The 18,777-nt window shown below is 33.7% G+C and overlaps 1 protein-coding gene across 42 annotated transcripts in view; it reads right to left on the minus strand.

Annotated features, from left to right (window-relative positions):
• RIMS1 (regulating synaptic membrane exocytosis 1) overlaps positions 1–18,777 on the minus strand; it is a 546,022-nt gene that overhangs the window by 111,712 nt on the left and 415,533 nt on the right. For 26 of the 42 annotated variants that reach the window (XM_053601816.1, XM_053601824.1, XM_053601823.1 and 23 more), the window contains 2 exons: positions 9,020–9,132; positions 2,297–2,463 (listed from right to left, as the gene is read on the minus strand). The exons of 15 other annotated variants lie outside the window; for them this stretch is intronic. In XM_053601816.1, the coding sequence (XP_053457791.1) occupies positions 2,297–2,463; positions 9,020–9,132 (280 nt within the window). Of the gene's footprint in view, positions 1–2,296; positions 2,464–9,019; positions 9,133–18,283; positions 18,365–18,777 lie in introns of those variants that run through there. One more of the 42 variants, XM_053601839.1, reaches the window with a different exon arrangement.

An 18,777-nucleotide genomic window follows, 5' to 3' on the forward strand; every position in this document is an offset into this window, starting at 1 on the left:
AGTTATGAGGGCAGGGGATGTTTACAGCTACAGAGCCTGCAAGACACAGCACTCTGATGATTTTGTACTGTTGACATTTTGTTCTGGTGTGTGTGTGTATATATATATATATATATATTTTTTTTTTTTCTTCCTTTTCCATTTGAAACTATCCTCTCTGAGGTCATTACCGCAGGAATGATGATGTAAGCAAACAACTCTGTGACGTGTGTGTGTACATGTGGGCAGGTGCTTCTGTGATATGTGGGGTGAATAAAATATATGAATGGATAATTAGGATGTCACTGTCCAAAGATTTGTCTTCATGCACCTTAGTTTTTCTCTATACCTCCTATATTCTAGGACTATCAAATGTGTATCACGCATGGAGAATAACTGAGATAAAGTATGGGATTATGAGAAAAGTGGCTCTTTGTGTTAGCCGAAGGGGAACCTTGCTTAGCCTAACCTTTACTGCCTAAATTTATACAATTCACTTATAAACTAAACTCTGTGTATAAAGGTTTTAAACCATAAAGAAGGGAAAGAGCTGAAAACAGAGAAGTGCCTAGAAAAAAACTGATGTATCTCTAAGAAATTTATTTGTGCTCTTTTTATGTCACCCCTCTCTCCACTATTTTCACAAATAAAAGTTGTAAGAATCAGGAAAGCAAGCAATTCTCTGTCTTTTGTGTCTTTTCACAATATAGTTATAGTGAGTGCTGATTTGTTGAGTTGGCATTTTCCGCACAAAGTAACATTGGCTCCGTTATACTTAAATGTGGTTTCCTCCCATCCTCTTTGTATAAAATTATCTTCACTGTTATTGAGCTACCTAAAGCTGCTTTGTTTTCTTCCTAAATAAGTCATGTAACCACATTTTCCCTGACTATAATTTTTTGAAGAATCTTAGTATCTTGAAATGTCAAGAGAATGAAAAGTGGCTCATAAGTTATTGTGTACAGTGGGTAGTAATGTCATTTTTATTAACTGTAATACTTTGAAGTGTAGGACTCAAAAGGTACTTGGCTCTACAGTGGATATGAATAAAATTTAATTCAAGATTTATGGTTTTATGGTTATCTAGTAAATTGTTTTTTGGGGATTAAAAAAGTAAAGGTCCTTGTTAATGTCCTATTGGATGATATTCTTTACTAATTTCAGAGGTTTTGAAATGTAAACTTATTAAAAATTCAATAAAAAGGAATCTATTATAGTTTTTCTAACTCCTTGATCTTAAGCAGGTCAATATGAAAATATTAATTAGTTATTACAATATTTTCTAAAATTTTACAGAAATTTATATTCTGTTAAAACCACATGCTGAGAACACCAAAAGTAGAGATATAAACATTTGCTATTAAATATTTACCAACTGAAATTGCTCGTGGAGATTACTGGAATATGAAATTGTTAAATAACAGCAAGATGACTAAATTTGCCTCAACAAATAATCTAGGCACAGGGAAATACAGAAGGAAGGACATACTTCACTATTGTACATCATCAAATGTGCAATCACATTAGACCTTCAGAGTATGGTAAAGGTACTTGGACCTATTTTTAACATTTATATGTACTGGGCCTCTCAACCATAAAATCCCTTCACTAAAACATTTATTTCTGAAAACTTAGTTAAGAATAAACACAAAGCATGCTATGTCCCTACTTATATGCTTTACTGTAGATACACTTGGGTATCTGAGGTCTTTTCCCTTTCACTAAGGAATTTGCCTGGTAAGAACACAAGAGCACTATTGGTGTCTTGAGCAAACTTGATGAAATGTCTTCTAACTCACACAATATAAACTCAGACACGTATTTTGTCATCCCATGTGTCTTCAGCCTTACGGGACTGAAGAAGAGAGGGACAAACCACACACACACCAATGCGGCAGTCATCATCTGCTTGCACAGCATTCATATGACAATGATATGGCTTGGCCGGAGCAACAGAGACCATCGTGCAAAGCCTGAAAGATGTCCTCTCTGGCCTTTTACTGAACAAGCTTTCTGAGGCTGTCCTAAAGGATGCTCTGCGGATTTATTCACAAGAGAAGAAACTCCTGGAAATGTGACTCTAGGAAATCTCTACAATTCTGACTACGTGCCTACCTGACAGTAGACGGCAGTGAACATTCTCACAGTGATACCGCACAGCAGTTGATAAATGCATAACCCACCTGGTTATTTTAATGAGACAGTTCTAAGACTTGACCTGAACTCTATTCTAGAAAGAATATTGAGTCAGAAGGCCAGTCGCATTTTCATACTGTGGATGAAGACCCAGTTCGTATAAACATTGTTACCGACTCACCTGATTCTACCCCTGGGCCGCTCAGACTGCTCTGACATAAAGCTCGTGCTGCTGAGGCGTGAGGCACTGCTGGTTCGGGAAAGGGCGGACACATCACTGGCATCACTATCTGATGATTTGGCAGAGACGTTATCACAGCTTCTGTACTGATCTCTATGTATGTTATACTAAAGATTAAAAACAAGAAAGCGTGAGCTCCATCATCAGATCGTGGAAAAAGGAGACACAGATGGGGAGATGAACGACCACACGCGATAAAGGTGCACCTTTGTGTAACAAAAGGAGGCGTGGGGTCTAAACCAATCCAAACACTAACATGATATGATTCCAATTAAAAAATAATATATCATTTGAATGGCAAAAAATGGCACAAGAAGACTGAATTATAAATTAAACAACAAAGTTAAATGCTTGGATCAGGCGTCCTCAAACTGTGGCCCGCGGGCCACATGAAGCGGTGTGAATTGTATTTGTTCCCGTTTTGTTTTTTACTTCAAAATAAGATATGTGCAGTGTGCATAGGAATTTGTTCATAATTTTTTTTTTTTAAACTATAGTCTGGCCCTCCAGCGGTCTGAGGGACAGTGAATTGGCCCACTGTTTAAAAAGTTTGAGGATGCCTGGGTTGGATGGAAAGTTCACTGTACATTCTTAAAACCTCAAAATTGTATTATTAATTTTTTCTAGTACACCAGCTTCTCTCTCTCTTTCTCTTTGTTTTTGTTTTCATAATTGCCTGTTTTATTCACTTTCTGTTTTAGTCAGGGTACAGATTGAGTATTCTTAATGTGAAAATTTTTAAAATCTGAAATTTCTCCAAAATCTAAAACTTTTTCAGTGCCAACATGATGTTCAAAATAAATGTTCCATGGAAAATGTTGGATTTTCAGATTAGAATACTCATCTGGTAGGTATGTAATATATACAACAGAAGGATTCCAAAACCTGAAAAACATATGAAATCCAAAATACTTCTGGTCCCAAGCAATTCAGTTAAAAATGTTTAACCTAAACTGTCTATTCTCCTTTATCTATACTTGTTGTTTGTTTCTAAAACTATTTAATTTACCTACATATTTATTGTTTTAATTAAAAAAAATTTTTGTAGAGACGGAGTTATTGCCCACGCTGGTCTCGAACTTATAATCTCAAGTGATCCTGTCTTGCTTCTCCCAAAACGCCAGGGTTAAAGGCATGAGCCACCACTCCCAGCCATAATTTACTTACATATTTTCTAAGACATTATACTGTATCTCTCAGATGGCTTCAGAAAAATGCAAATTTTCACAAAAATTGGCTGATATAAACTAAGTAACAGAGGCAATGATTGGAGTTGACCTTTTTTTCACTTGCCAATTTTAGGTTTGAACTATTACATTAACTAATGTCCAAAGTAAAATATGGGATTCCTATTAAAATTTCAATATAAATTATAGCTTATATTTCTTTACGTATCTTTAAATCTTTAAATTTCAATATAAATTATAGCTTACATTTCTTACGTATCTTTAAATCTGTCTGTGATTTTGATTCCTTAATCAGATAAAAGATAAAAACATGCCCGTCTGTCAAAGCAGTGAATCCTCTCTTCTTTCCACTTCACTGCCTTGTTCTGACAGAGCACACAGTGAGTAACTTATGTATTACTTTTTTAATGGTTACATAATTATATATAATTTTGACATAACTACTATATAAGTGGTTCTCTTAGATAATTAAAGGTAAGATATTGTGACTTTTTATATAAAATAAAAGAACACGTAGCTACACACTTGGGTACTGAAGTTTCTTACTGGGCAATATAATTTTATATCAATGAGTAATAAAAGTGTTAAAATATCAAGTGTTTATTAAACTTGTAGAAAAGGTCAACGATCCTCTGATGTTCCATGTCAGAATTGTTTCAGTGAGTCCAAACTGTCTTCCATTTTAGTAGTAAATTTTTAATAGCAAATTCATTGATGCTAAAATCTGGATCTATATGTTCTCCCCAAAGTACAAGACAGTATTTCTTTCTCAAGACAAGGTCTTGCTCTGTTGTCCAGGCTAGAGTGCCGTAGTGTTATCATGGCTCCCTGCAACCTCAAATGCCTGGGTTCAAGCCATCCTCCTGCCTTAGTTTCTCCAACAGCTGGGACTACAGTCACACACCATCACACCTGATTGCTGTTTAATTTTTTTTATGTTTTGTAGAGATAAGGTTTAACTATGTTGGCCCATCTAGTCTTGAACTCCTCGTCCCCAGTAGTCAGTTCCCTTGGCCTCCCAAAGTGTTTGGACTGTAGGCATGAGCCACTGCACTTGACCAGACAATAGTAGTTTTAAAATAATCCTAGAGGAAGATCGCACATTTATTTAATAATCCCTCATGTGAAAGAAGTTTAAGCCTAAAACACTTAAATGTTAGTCTTAATTCTTCACCCCTCTTGTTTATGTGTTGGTCAAATAATTTTATATCAAGCATGAAATCAATTCTCAATATACAGAATACCTATAAAGTTATTTTTCCAAAGGATTTTTTCATATCAAGTGATTTATCTTTGAAAGCCATCTGCTTTTAATCCTAAGGAAATTCATATGTGTCATTACACATCTTCCCAGAATATCTGTACAACTTCAGATCTGATCTAAAATTAATACGATTTAATATAATGTATTGAGAAAAATGTGACAATATGGTTTATCAGCAAATTCTGTTATATCTAATACCATGATCCTCACTGACATAATTCATTTCAATCATAACTGCATGTAATTTACAGAGTAGATATGGTACAAGATTAATACGTTCAATGAGTGGGACTTGAATTTAACACAGTTGCTGACAAACTTAACTTCTATATCACTGTTTTTTTTAATCTATTGTGTTAAAAGATATATACTATGTAATTATTCTATTCTTTTCAAATGTACCGAAATGATAACTTGTTCATGGGAGAATATAAAAATGAATGGGGTCTAACACCTAAAGATTTACCTAGCTATTCAGGAGATTTGTTTAGCCTTCTCTGGACACTCAGAGCAAATGATCCACTAATCTAATAATCGTCAATATTAAGCAACGTAGACTAAAGCATCATAAAAGTAGGTGAGTCTACATGAAAATCTTTCTTTAACTAGAGAAATCTTCCTTTTCTTAAGCTATCTCTTTTGCATCCTTTTTTGGGTATAGACTTTTGCTATTCCAGCCAATACGCACAGATAAAATGAGGGATTTAAAGATTTATATGTCATAATAAATTTTTCTATACTGAAATAAAGAACAATCTATCATTCTGACATGATTATCACAGTTTACCTCACACTGGTTATTTGAATATTTTTATATTTACTTTTTTACTATTACATTTACTTTTTAAAAAAATACGTTAAAAATTTAACCACTTTAACATTACATCAAGTATGATCTGTTAAATTCTCTATTTAACAATTTAATATTTTAATGGAAGTACATCAATTATATTTTGAGAAATATACTATTCCCAGGAAGAATTTATACTGATTATACAACAGGGAAATAAGTCACTGATGACAGGGGAATCTCTAATAATAGGGCTACTATTTATAGAACTATAAAAATAAAAGGCAGCTACCTACAAAACCCATCACATCAATCTTAGTTGTCATTCCTGGGTTATAGAAACAGAAGCGTTCTTTAAAATGTGAGTGCCTAAATGTGAATTCACCCTGCAATTATGAATTCCACTTCATCATTAAGGCATGCGACTCTGTATAACCTCAATGAAAAAATAGCCTGGTGACACATTTCAAGGATACCAAAGCAGTTTTATGTATTTTCAAAAGCAAAGTTAGTGCCAATTCCATACTTAGGATGAATTTTAGGGGCATTTAGTCTTTTAAAAGATGTACAAGATTTAAAAAAACACCTCAGGAATTAACATTCATCTGGTAATATTTTGCCCTGAGAAAAATCTAGTTCTACTAGTGGTTGGTTAGAAGTGTTTTGAGAATGGTTAACTCTTTTCTAACTTGGCAGAATTTTCAACTAAGGTATATTGCTTCATTCAAAATGGATTAAGACATTAAAAATAGAGTCATTCCAGTTAACAATTTAATTCAGATGATATTTGTGATGGCACTGTCTCTCAATTACAGCAAATGAAAATAGAGCTTTGTGAAAATAAATTATAAAATTGCTTGGTGTAAAGAGATAAAAAACACAAAAATATAATTTCTCAAGTATTGAGAGAGGTTTGATTTAATTAAAATGGCTAGTGAGAACTACTAAAAATTCTAGTCTAAGAATTAGCTTTTAACATAAATATTAGAGATGTGAGGAATATTTTTCTTTTAGTTGACACATAAAAAGAAGACGCTAATCATTTGCTATTTTGCCTTACTTATTTTCTCTTCTATAGTCTTCCCAGTTCTTAAAAGTATATATCTTTGATCTCACATTTATTTATTTTCTAAGTTATTATAATTTTTAGTATAGTAGTATCAATTTATGCAGTACGAGCAATAGTTACATATTTGAGAGTAATGGGCTTTTAAAATATTCAAATGTAATGAGACAGAGAAAAAGAAAAAGGGCACCTGTGCAAGGGAAGGAGCGAAGAGGGTGGTGTGATAATTTAATTGTATATAAATAAAAGCCATTTGGGGGGGGCGGCGCCTGTGGCTCAGTCGGTAGGGCGCCGGCCCCATATACCAAGGGTGGTGGGTTCAGACCCAGCCCTGGCCAAACTGCAACAAAAAAATAGCCAGGCATTTTGGTGGGCGCCTGTGGTCCCAGCTGCTCGGGAGGCTGAGGCAAGAGAATCGCGTAGGCCCAGGAGCTGGAGGTTGCTGTGAGCCGTGTGATGCCACGGCACTCTACCGAGGGCAGTAAGTGGGACTCTGTCTCTACAAAAAAAAAAAAAAGCCATTTGGGGACCTCTGAGTTTCAGCAATATAAGCAGCAGCAGAAAAAAAGTGGTCCCTAAGTCCCAAATAAGGTGTTCTATCCTTCATCACCCTATAGTGATGCTCTGCTTAACTTTAATAAAAACTTTAACAAATAATTTTCTCTCTTCTGAGCCTCAGCTTTCCTAACTTTGGTAAATATGTAAGCTGAAGTAGAAGATTATTTTGAGGAGTTTTCAACTTCTAAATGTTATAAAGCAGAGAACTTGGATTCTGGAAACAACATAAACCTGCTTTTGGTTTATTATAAACATTCGTGGTGGTTTACACTTCTGAGCACTTCATTTTATAGATTTTTTTTGATCAACTGATTAATGATTAGAATCCTACTTCAAAATGATCCAGAAAGCCTTTCAATACTTCACCCCAATTCTTCATTTACCTCTTTCTTTCTACCCTGGCCCTACCTCCTCAGGCTGTCCCCTTTGACCTCATCTTTTGACACAATGCTAAGAAACCAATAAAACATTTATAGCCTTACCGAAATATTTCCCTTTGACAGAACCTTTCAAATAATTGCATACAACTATGGAGCAAAACGAAAACCCTCAATAATTACCCTGCCTCCTAATTCTCACTGCATTTGTAGTAAAAGAGGACGAAAAAAAAAATGATGATGATATGTCCATGAAGAAGACAGACAAGTAAGCTGAATGAGCTGCACAGAAGCTCTCCCTGCACAGAGCTGGAATCAGTAGCTCTATCGGACACCAGGATATTTTGCTTACTAATTTCTGTTTGATTTATGGATTTTACTTCTCAGAAAGATGTTTCAGACTCTCTTAGGGAACTGAGCATCACTGAATCACAGTGACTCACAGTGACTCTTTGCACGTTTCAGGTGCAAACCCTTCTGCAACTAACCTGAGGTGTACAGTGATACACTGTGTCCAATATTCAAGACTCTAGGGTAGTCTGAGTGATAAATTACACCCCGTAGACATTTCTAATTTTTTTGTATTAGTCATTGAATATCTGGACTCTATTGTAGTAAGTAGGTTTTCTAGATCCATATTTTAAGCTAGTGATATTGATTTAGCTAATGATATTGATTACTTCTGATTTCTAATGCTTGCAAAAGAGCTTCTTGATATCAAATTATAACAAAGGTTGACATATAATGGCTTCAGCTACTTTTGTAGAAGTTTTTACAAAAGATTTTTAAGTGAACCAGATAATATATGTAAAATTAATTCATGAAGCATACAATTCTATGATAATTTCATGAAAGTTATTAATTGACAGTTTATAAACTCTTAGTGTTTATTTAGAAAATAATATTAAAATACAATTTGGCATTTTAAACTATATAAATTTCAGTCTTTAATAGTTTGAAATCAGTTACTTAGTAAAGATAGATAATAATAAATCTCACATCACACAATATTTGTCATTCACTAGCAAATCTCAATAGTCAATATCAACCCAAAATAGTATTGAAGATAATAAGTATCTTAATATTTTAAAGTGATATTCAAATAATATTCAAGCAAAACATCTTCAAATACTTTATGCAAGTTGACTATGAGAATCAATAATTGATTTTAATATCAATATTCACATTTTCTTTTTTAGAAAATGTATCAAATACAAATTAGTAACTAATATGTCAATAAAATTATATCTTATGAAAATATAAGAAAAAGAAGAGGTTTTTTCAGGCTTTGGTAGAAATTATGAAGCAAAACTACCATTTAATGATAACGTCTCTTACATAACGTGGAGCTGGCTAATCCTGCCTGGTACATCCACTGTACATTTTTAAAAGGGAAACTATTGGGTGGATACTAATTTTACCTTGGAATATTGCTCGCGATCAAGTTCTTGACTAGAACCAGACCCTGTCGACTGCTTAAATCGATGCACTTTCATTTTCATCTGTCTTGCTCGCTCCTCCACTACTAAGCTTGCTGCAAAAACACACAATGGAAGCCTATTAAAACACATGAAGCATCTCTTAGGAACTGAATGGTTTGATTTTTAATGCTTTTTGAAATGACTTCAATTAAAAGAAATTTATAAATAACACATGATTCATAAACTAAACAAAATGCAGAATACACAATACTAGCAAACTGTTAATCAGAAGATGAACATGATTCAAATAACACAGAATGGGGAACATAGATGTTAGTTACAGAAGATAAGTACACCCTATTTCTTCACGTGATACAAAATATTTTCAATTCCCTTCACAAATGAAGCCAAATTTAACTCTGGAAAATGTTTTCAATTTAATCAACTGTTGCATGTACATACATAGAGAACAACTATGCTCAAGCCACATACCATGCATCTATGCACATGTCCACAGGCACACACACACCCATTAACATCCTCCCCTAACAATTGTTTTAATTGATAGGTAGCCATTCTTTTTTTTTGAGGCATTCTTATTAAATTATTCATTTCTATCAGTAGCTTCTCATGAATATTTGCCAGTCCTAAAAATGGGCTTCCCAAAGGAAAAGATGAGCTTTCTGTTTCTGATGGCTAGGTCTGAACCATGTATATAAAATTCGTAAGTTCTAAAAAGTAGTCATGCAACTTTTAACCCTTTAATTTTAATAGGTAAAGACAGATATTCTACTTAAGCCTTTATTAGTCTCCTTGGTAGCAGGTACAACTGCTCATAGGGCAAGAATTGTAGCTTTCCAAGTATGAGTTACTTAGACTCCATTGTAAGCAACCCCACCGCAAAACCGTGCCTTTAGTGTTTGCATTTTTATAAATGGAGAAAGAAGAGCTAAGGCCACAGTTGTATGCAGACTATTCAAAAGCTTATACTCATGTTGTATGAGATCCAAGTTTATTTTCAACAACCGATCTTTTCTCAATTCCCAGACTACTTCACCACAGAAACAAGTGCTAAGACTTTTTTTTTTTTTTGCAGTTTTTTGGCCGGGGCTGGGTTTGAACCCACCACCTCTAGCATGTGGGGCTGGTGCCCTACTACTTGAGCCACAGGCGCCACCCAAATGCTAAGATTTTTAAGGTGGGTGTATGTGCTTCAAACATTTTTTTTTTTTTTGGTGACCGATATATTGGTACTTCTGCCCGGAGGCATTAAAGATTTAAAAGTGAATGAAAACGTTGGTATCGCTGATTGATTTGGTTGCTGACTTCATTTCTTAGTTTATAAAAGCATTTGCTAACAAATTTTTGTATTGCAATGATTTATGTGAACTATTCTTGATTAAAAAAACACTGACACTCATTTTACAAATGAAGAAAAATGTAACTCAATCATGTGTTCAAGAACAGACTAGCAGTCTAAGAGATAAAAACAAAGAATCTGAAATTTGTGGCTAAGTGTCTGTGTTCTAACCTAGTGATAGCACCCAAATTTCAGATGTTTCACTTTGTTTAAGTAATTTAGACAATCTCAATCCCTAAAACACAGTCATGTGAATTAAGCAATGACACACATTTGCATTGAAAATGTTGACTTCAGAAACAATAAATGGTGACTATTATTACGATTAGGAGCTGGTTTAATGGAGAAAATGTAGTTCAGAAATTTATTAATTTGACAACATGTAAGGACTCAAAAGAGTATTATAAAGTAAAATTCTATGTGAGAGTAATGGGAAACTGGAAAAAAGTTACTGAGAAAATGTGAGTCATATTTATAGAAATCTATATGCAATATAGAAAAGCTAAAACTTATTGGCTCTCTGCCTTTTGTCTGTGGTGGGGGGACTCTGGGTTCACGCTCCATCATTTGTGTTGAGCTTTGAGTAAATCAAGTACACTGCAATTGGTAGTACTTTGTAATTAAAGCTTAAAACAATGCAAAATTATCTAGACTTGTAATAAAAACAGATTTAAATGATGCTATTAACTATTCTCAAATGATAATAATTTTAAGTATTTTTTCTTGATGTTGATTAGCCCACAGCTTTATAACCTTTACTTTTAGCATAATGCAATTCTTTTTTTTTTTTAATTGCTTATTGTATTTTTATTTTCTTTCTTTTCTTAGCCTTTCTTTCTTTTTTTCTTTCTTTTTTTATTAAATCATAACTGTATACATTGATATGATCATGGGGTATCATACACTCGCTTCATAAACCATTTGACACATTTTTATCACAGTGGTTAACATAGCCTTTCCGGCGTTATCTCAGTTACTCTCACATGAAAGCTACAACCCAGCTACAACTTAACAATAGGGGGAAGTGGGAAAGGGAGGGGGGTGGGTAGAGGGAGGGGAATTGGTGGGATCACACCTGTGGTGCATATTACAGGGGTATTTGCGAAACTTGGTAAAGGTAGAATGTAAATGTTTTGGCATAATGCAATTCTTAGGATGCATGGTTAGTCAATGACAATAATTTCCCATTAAAACAGGTCTAGTGAGAACCTTGCCAGGACAACATTGCCACATTTCTCTAAATAAGATCATTTAGAGTTTAGGATAAGGCTGGATTTTAAATCTTTATTTTGTAAAACTTTAAACCACAAGAAGACAGGGTAACCTAACTAAAACAAATCTCAAAATGGTTTTAAATGACTTCATTTTACCTGTCAAAAATGATTATTATACTGTATTTATTCTTTAAGAAGTTAAAACCGACATCTTCTACTCTGTTAAAGGTGAGAAATCTCCAAATTAACATTACGACTTAAAATCATGAGTAGACCCCTTGGCTCTCTATCAAAAATGTGGTTGCTTACTATCCACATTGGTAGGTCTCAGAGCCCAAGAACAGAAGCAAAACGCCAATAGCTTACCATTTTACTTACTCATATTGAAAGGCCAGATAACTGCATATTATTGTATACATTTTTTGTGGTATTTCTTATTTCCTGATGGCATGTGCCTTATGCATATTCTGAAATAATTGTTTATATAAGTTATTGTGTTTCAGTGAAATTTTTTTTCATAATCACTGAAAAACCTTAAGGTGACTATCCTTTAACTTTGTAGAGATTTTGCTTGTTTTCAATTTTATTTCCAACTGTATATGTGAAATAAAATGACATTGTTTTTGGACTATAGATGTGTTGACCTAAATATTAAGATAAATTTATCAAGTGAAATGGAATATTTATCATGAATTTGAACCAGAGGCATGATTCTACTAATTCATATGATTCATGCAGAAAATAATAGTAATGACTAAAAGTGAACTGAATCCTTGGAATGTGATTAGCTTTCAAGCATATTACTGGAACTAAAATTAACCACACCCCAGAGAGCTTAAATAGCTTACTTTGAAAAGAATCATTACAACTAATCAGTTAAAATTTTCATACTATTTTGACAATTTTAATCCAAATAGCTAAATTAAAATATGAAATAAAATATTTTCTAATTCACCCACATATCCCTGCACTAAATTCACATTTCAGGAACATTCTGAATGTTGGTAGCATTGTAAACTAATAAAATCATTAAAATATCAGATATCATGCCTTTATAGAAAGACAATTAAAAGAGTCATTGGGATTTAAAAAAATTCTTAAGTGACATATATTAGAGAATTAAATAGTACCTCCCATTTCCTGCAACAAATACAATTATCAGGTGATTTCATTTAGTCTTTGAATTAAAGTTTACCTATATATAATATAGCCAAAAGATAAAGATGTGTATATTGCAGCAATAATTACAGATATTGTAATAGCATATGAACAATTTATCTGTCTTAGTTCCTCAGATGTAATCCAATACTGCAATTTTTTAAGAATGTTTTTTTCCAGGGAGGGTTGAAAGGTTAATATTTTTCACTATAAGCAAAAGCTGCATGATGTGTTTTATGCTGAACAAATTGTGCTCTATAAAAAGCACATATTAATTTACCACACGATACTTATTGAAGAAGATCCACTTTCTTTATGACAATTTTATTCTGTACACATTTTCCTTTCCAAATTCTGGCACATTTTGTCAGATGAAGCCACATATGTCAAAAATCACCTCACTGTTAAAATTAAGAAAGAATAAAACTGGAACATATTTTTAGAAGTTAAATTAAAAATGTACTTGTGAAATTTCTTGTCCTCAAAAACTCAACAAGAAAAAAATCTGATTACAGAGTATGCAGGGTAAGAAAAGTAAAGGAAATATAATCTACAAAGTTTACTACCACTGTTCTAATGCAAAGTATTAGTATTAGTTATTAACAACGAAGAGTCAGATTAAAATAATTACATCTCTTTTCATGTCACATTTTACTAAGATTTCTTTATTTAGAATTATAGATGATCTTTAATGAATATAAGAATAAACTAAACACATTTTCAAATGTTGTATTTGTGTGTTTTCAAATGATGTATTTTTCTAGACTCATCTCTTTTATAACATTTTTTAAAAGGCCTTAATAATTTTTCTCCAACTCATCACTTAAAACCACCTATAATATAAAAAAAGAATATAATTTTTTATAAATCATCAAAATCATTGAAAAAAAAGAATTTTTTTTTTTTTAAAGAACACAATTCTCCAAAAAAAGAATATAATTTTCTGGACAATTATTGACTTATCGTGTTTTTAAGACTTGCTTAAAAAACACTGTGAAATCATAGTCATGCATAATTTAAACCATTATAATATAAACATTAAACGTGCATAAATGTATTTAAATACTACTTGTAAATTTACATTTACATAAAAATGAATTTTCTTTGATCTCAAAATTCCTTACATCTTTCCTATTTCTATGCATCCCACAAGTAACATGAATTTGTAATTTCAAATGTTTGTATTTCTAGGCAAAAAAAAAAATTTGTATAAAAATATTAAATCTCCAAATATTTTTCAAGTATTCTAGGTAAAATATGCTACCAAAGAGAATAGAAAGAAGAATCATTTCTATATTAATAAATATATTAATGCAAAACTTAAATGTATAAACATTTTTAAAGAAGTTTTTCCTCATGATACGTGTCAAAGGTGACACGATAACATCTGGACAGGATCTTTAAGCCTGTCTGGGTAACTGTGCTGTGCTATCCTATTGTATGAATGGTAAGGAAGTGCCTCTGCTTCACTGCTGGATGAGCAACCCAGTGAGAGTCCCACAATGGCGGCGCCACTCTCTTGCTCTGGTGCGTCTCTGAGGAGGAGCAATGATAAAGGACGGCACCCTCGGAAGGTGTCGGATAGAGGCAAGTAGATGAGGAAACCCGCACAATGTGTCCTTGACTGAAGGCAGTAAAAAGAATTCCTTCCATGAATGTTTGATGAAGGTAGTGAAAAGAATTCCTACTATGAAGTGTTTTATTTAAAAAAAAATAACTTCACTGAAAGTGAAACTTTAATATAATGAAGCATATAATATGACTTAAAAAGTAATAAAAGATGGGGGGCAGTGCCTGTGGCTCAAGGAGTAGGGCGCCGGTCCCATATGCCGGAGGTGGCGGGTTCAAACCCAGCCCCGGGCAAAAACCACAAAAAAAAAAAAAAAAAAAAGTAATAAAAGATGAAAGATCTAAGTAATTGATCTATAATCAGTATAAGCTACACCAGGACTGGATGGAGATAAAATTTGTAAACCAGATCTTAAAGTATTATAACAACAAAGAAGGTTTAAGGCTTGGAAGTTCAAAAGTGGAATACTAATATCTGTTAACAGGTTTTGAGGAGCAGAAATGGTTTATATGAATAAAAATTCTCTTTACACTGGAAGCAATGTGGCAAACAGAAAGAACCTAGGAATTGGAATGACTAAGCTTGATCACAGTATCCACCATCTCCATCAGTTCATGAACGTTCTCACTGATCCATTCCTGTTATATGCACACATTACAGAATTTATAAAGAGAAGAGACTGCGCAGACTAACGTCCAGCTGTTGTAGTCTATGATTCTTTAACATTTCAACAGGATATTATTAAAGATTTTTAAAAAAATTTCATATCTGGCTCGGTGCCCGTAGCACAGTGGTTATGGCGCCGGCCACATGCACCAAGGCTGGCGGGTTTGAACCTGACCCGGGCCAGCTAAGCAACAATGAAAACTCCAACAAAAAAACAGCTGGGCGTTGTGGCAGGAGCCTGTAGTCCCAGCCACTTGGGAGGCTGAGGCAAGAGAACACCTTAAGCCCAAGGGTTTGAGGTTGCTGTGAGCTGTGACATCACACCATATCTGCCAAAATGTAAAACAATAATGACTTTGTCTCTTGTTCTGCTGCCTAATATCAAGGATTGTAAAATTTGCTAATTTACCAAAACTTTAGGTATTAAGGGGAAGAAAAAGTTTACCAGGCATATTTTAGACCATCATTTTCCATTGTGTTTTTTTCCTCCCAGTTAAATAACAGAATCCAGTGTCTATGGAGAATTGATGCCAGATTCCCGTTGGCCCAAAAATCTACAGATGTTCAAATCCCTTATATAAAAGGGCATAGTATTTGCATACAACCTATGCACACCATCACATATACTTCAAACCATTCCTAGATTACTTAAAATACCTAATATAAGGTAAATGCTCTGTAAATAGTTGTTATATTTATTGCTTCGGGAATAATGACAAGAAAAAGTCTGTACATGTTTAAATGCAACCACTGAGTTTTTTCCTGAATATTTTGATCCATGGTTGTTTGAATCCATGGATGCGGAGCCCATGAGTAGTAAGGGCCCACTGTAATGCTTTACTTTGCTATTCATATTACTTTAAAATCACAATGTCTTACTTTCATATTCATCTTTACTTGGAGTCAGGCAAATAAAGTAAGAAACTTTGATATAATGGTTATCCAACCTCCACAGCCCCCCGCCTCCCATATACACTACATAAAGATTAAATGTTTAAAATATTTTGGCTATATAGGAACGCCCACATTCTGGGAATATAATGCATTTTAATTGGCAAGGGTAAAAACATTCCAATTTTGTTCCCTTGTAGCCTTGAACACTTTCAATTGAAGGTTAAAGATTATAGTATAATAATATAAACAATAAAAGAAAACATTTGGGCGGTGCCTGTGGCTCAAAGGAGTAGGGCGCTGGCCCCATATGCCGGAGGTGGTGGGTTCAAACCCAGCCCCGGCCAAACACTACACACACACACACAAAAAAAATTCTACCCAGCACGAGAAACACAAATGCTGTAAATAAATAACACATATTAAGAGAAAATACCACATTATATCACAGACTTTAAAAATAATGTCCTATGGTTGGTATAGTTAAAATGGAACATTGGCACAGGTGAGAGAGGCTATGTCTATACCCACTCACTGCATTCAAAAATCACAAGATCAGGTCTTGTTTTAGCCTGTTTATTCCCACTGAACTGAATGAAGATAAGGCTCAGGATTTCCAACTTCATGCATCACTTCTCAGCATCAGAACTGCCAAACCCAAGAGGAACACTGGAAACATTAGTCACTGACAGGTAAGAAAGGAAGGCTCTTGATGAAAGAATCTGTTGTTTACCTTGTCCTCTTGTGCTACACAAAGTTAAATAGCTTTTAAAAACATGTTCAGGTTTTTTCAGAGAAAACTGCTTTCTATTTAGAGGCACTTTGAATGCAGTTTTCACGAAGAGTCACCTGTGTCATTAAGGTTTCTCTAGGTGACAATAAAACCAATGATGGAGGGAGAGCATGCTGTTTACCTCACTATGTCTGGCCATAGTTTTTATTATTCCAATAACTTTTTTTTTTTTTTTTTTTTTTTCAGTTTTTGGCCTGGGCTAGGTTTGAACCTGCCACCTCCAGTGTATGGGGCCAGCACCCTACTCCTTTGAGCCACAGGCGCCGCCCTATTCCAGTAACATTTAATGGCTGCAGAATCTACCTCTAAGGGCTTGAAGTGACATCACTTGAATAAATTCAATTTGATTTTTGGCACTTTCTTCTCACATTTTACAATATTTTGGGGGAATATATCCAACTCTAGAGAAAATACATCAAGAGCCACTCCATGGTTAGAAATATGCCTGCCTTCTTTTTTTCTCTGCACTTTACTGCCAAAGAACAGAAAGGGGTAACCATGCTTTCTCTTAATTAGGCTGAGGCAAGTTGAGGCTTGGATAATAACATGGTAAATTCTCTGCAGCTTTAAAAGCCTATGAAATACTATTACAGATAAACATTTGAATGGGAAAATAGGTTTAAAACCACCACATCTGACTTGTTCTATTGTTCTTGCTTCATCTTCTGGGTCCCCAAAGTTTAATGACAACTATATTTATGGGTTTACATCCCAAAAAGAAAGAAAGAAACACTTTTTACTAACAAATCTCTAATACTTATTCATAAATGTTCAAACAAAGTGTTCTGGAGAAGCAATGGCCTAGAAAAGTAACAAACTTGCACCTTTGTAAGATAAACACACAATAGAAAATGATCCACCTGGCCTCATGTATATCTACTAAAAGATAATAAAAAATAAAACTGAAATCCTTTTCTATTTAATGACAATTAAAATAATGCTGACTCTGAAAAATACACAAATCAGTTTCCTTATTTTAGCACAAGTCAGTACATAATCTGTTCTTCTGTTTCACAACCATGGTACACTATTAAAATGTATTTAAATTCTATTTATTCAATAACTATGGTTAATAGGAAATTACTAAAATTAATGTTTTTCATTTGTTTATATAAACTGCACCTAATGAAAGTTCACGTTCATAGTTCATAGAAAATATAATTTGCATAACTTAGCAGTCAAACTGTTCTCGCCAACACTTGAAAAAGGAAAATACAGATAATTTCCTTGAGAATTTATTATAGAAACTTGGTACTTAAACATACAGTTGACTAGAAACAATCCTTAAATAACCCTTATGATCTAGTTACAATAATTGTTACTTATTTTATGAGTGAAACAGGAAAATAAAAAACACCACAATGCTATTTACTCTTTGTTCCTATTCAAATAATTTTACTGCTTAAGCTCTAGTTGCCTTTCATTCTCCATGTATCTAAATTACACACTTTTTATGATATTTTTAAATTCATATTTGTAGAAAAGACAATATGATTGGTTTTGTTATGATTCAAAATTGCTTCCAAAAGCCAAAAGGTTAACACACATAAGAAATACTGTCTAAAGGCATATAAGGTTGAAATTTATTATAACAATAACATTTTTTTCTCACCTTGAAGTCATTTAAATTCTGGTTCAGTTTTGGTCTTCTTATATCATTATTTCGATGCCCCCAAACTACATTCATGGGCTCTTTAAAACTGTCCAAGAAATGTAGCAAAGAGGGAAAAATTGGCTTACTTTTAGAATGAATAAAATAGGCCTATAAAGCAGTCTGCGAAAACTAAAATGATATGGTCTTTCTGATTTCATCCATAAAAGAGGAGGTTAAAGGAGAAATGAAGTACTATAAACATCTTTAGTTCCTCAATTAACTTAGCAAGCTGGAGTATGATCTTTATTCAGATACCCTGGGTTTTCTTTTTCAAGGTGCATGTTAATGTGAGGAGCTGATCAGGCCCCTCAGATTTAGCTGAGTGGTAAAATAATTGTGACATCTGGGGAAGGTAAGAAAACTAAGCTGGGTTCTCCAAGATTCTGGACGTGAGCTGTGTTTATTACAGCAACGTGGTGCAGGGGACAGAGCCTGGCCTGGGAAATCACAAT

Source organism: Nycticebus coucang, chromosome 9 (assembly GCF_027406575.1).
Source record: "Nycticebus coucang isolate mNycCou1 chromosome 9, mNycCou1.pri, whole genome shotgun sequence".
Lineage (NCBI taxonomy): Eukaryota > Metazoa > Chordata > Mammalia > Primates > Lorisidae > Nycticebus > Nycticebus coucang.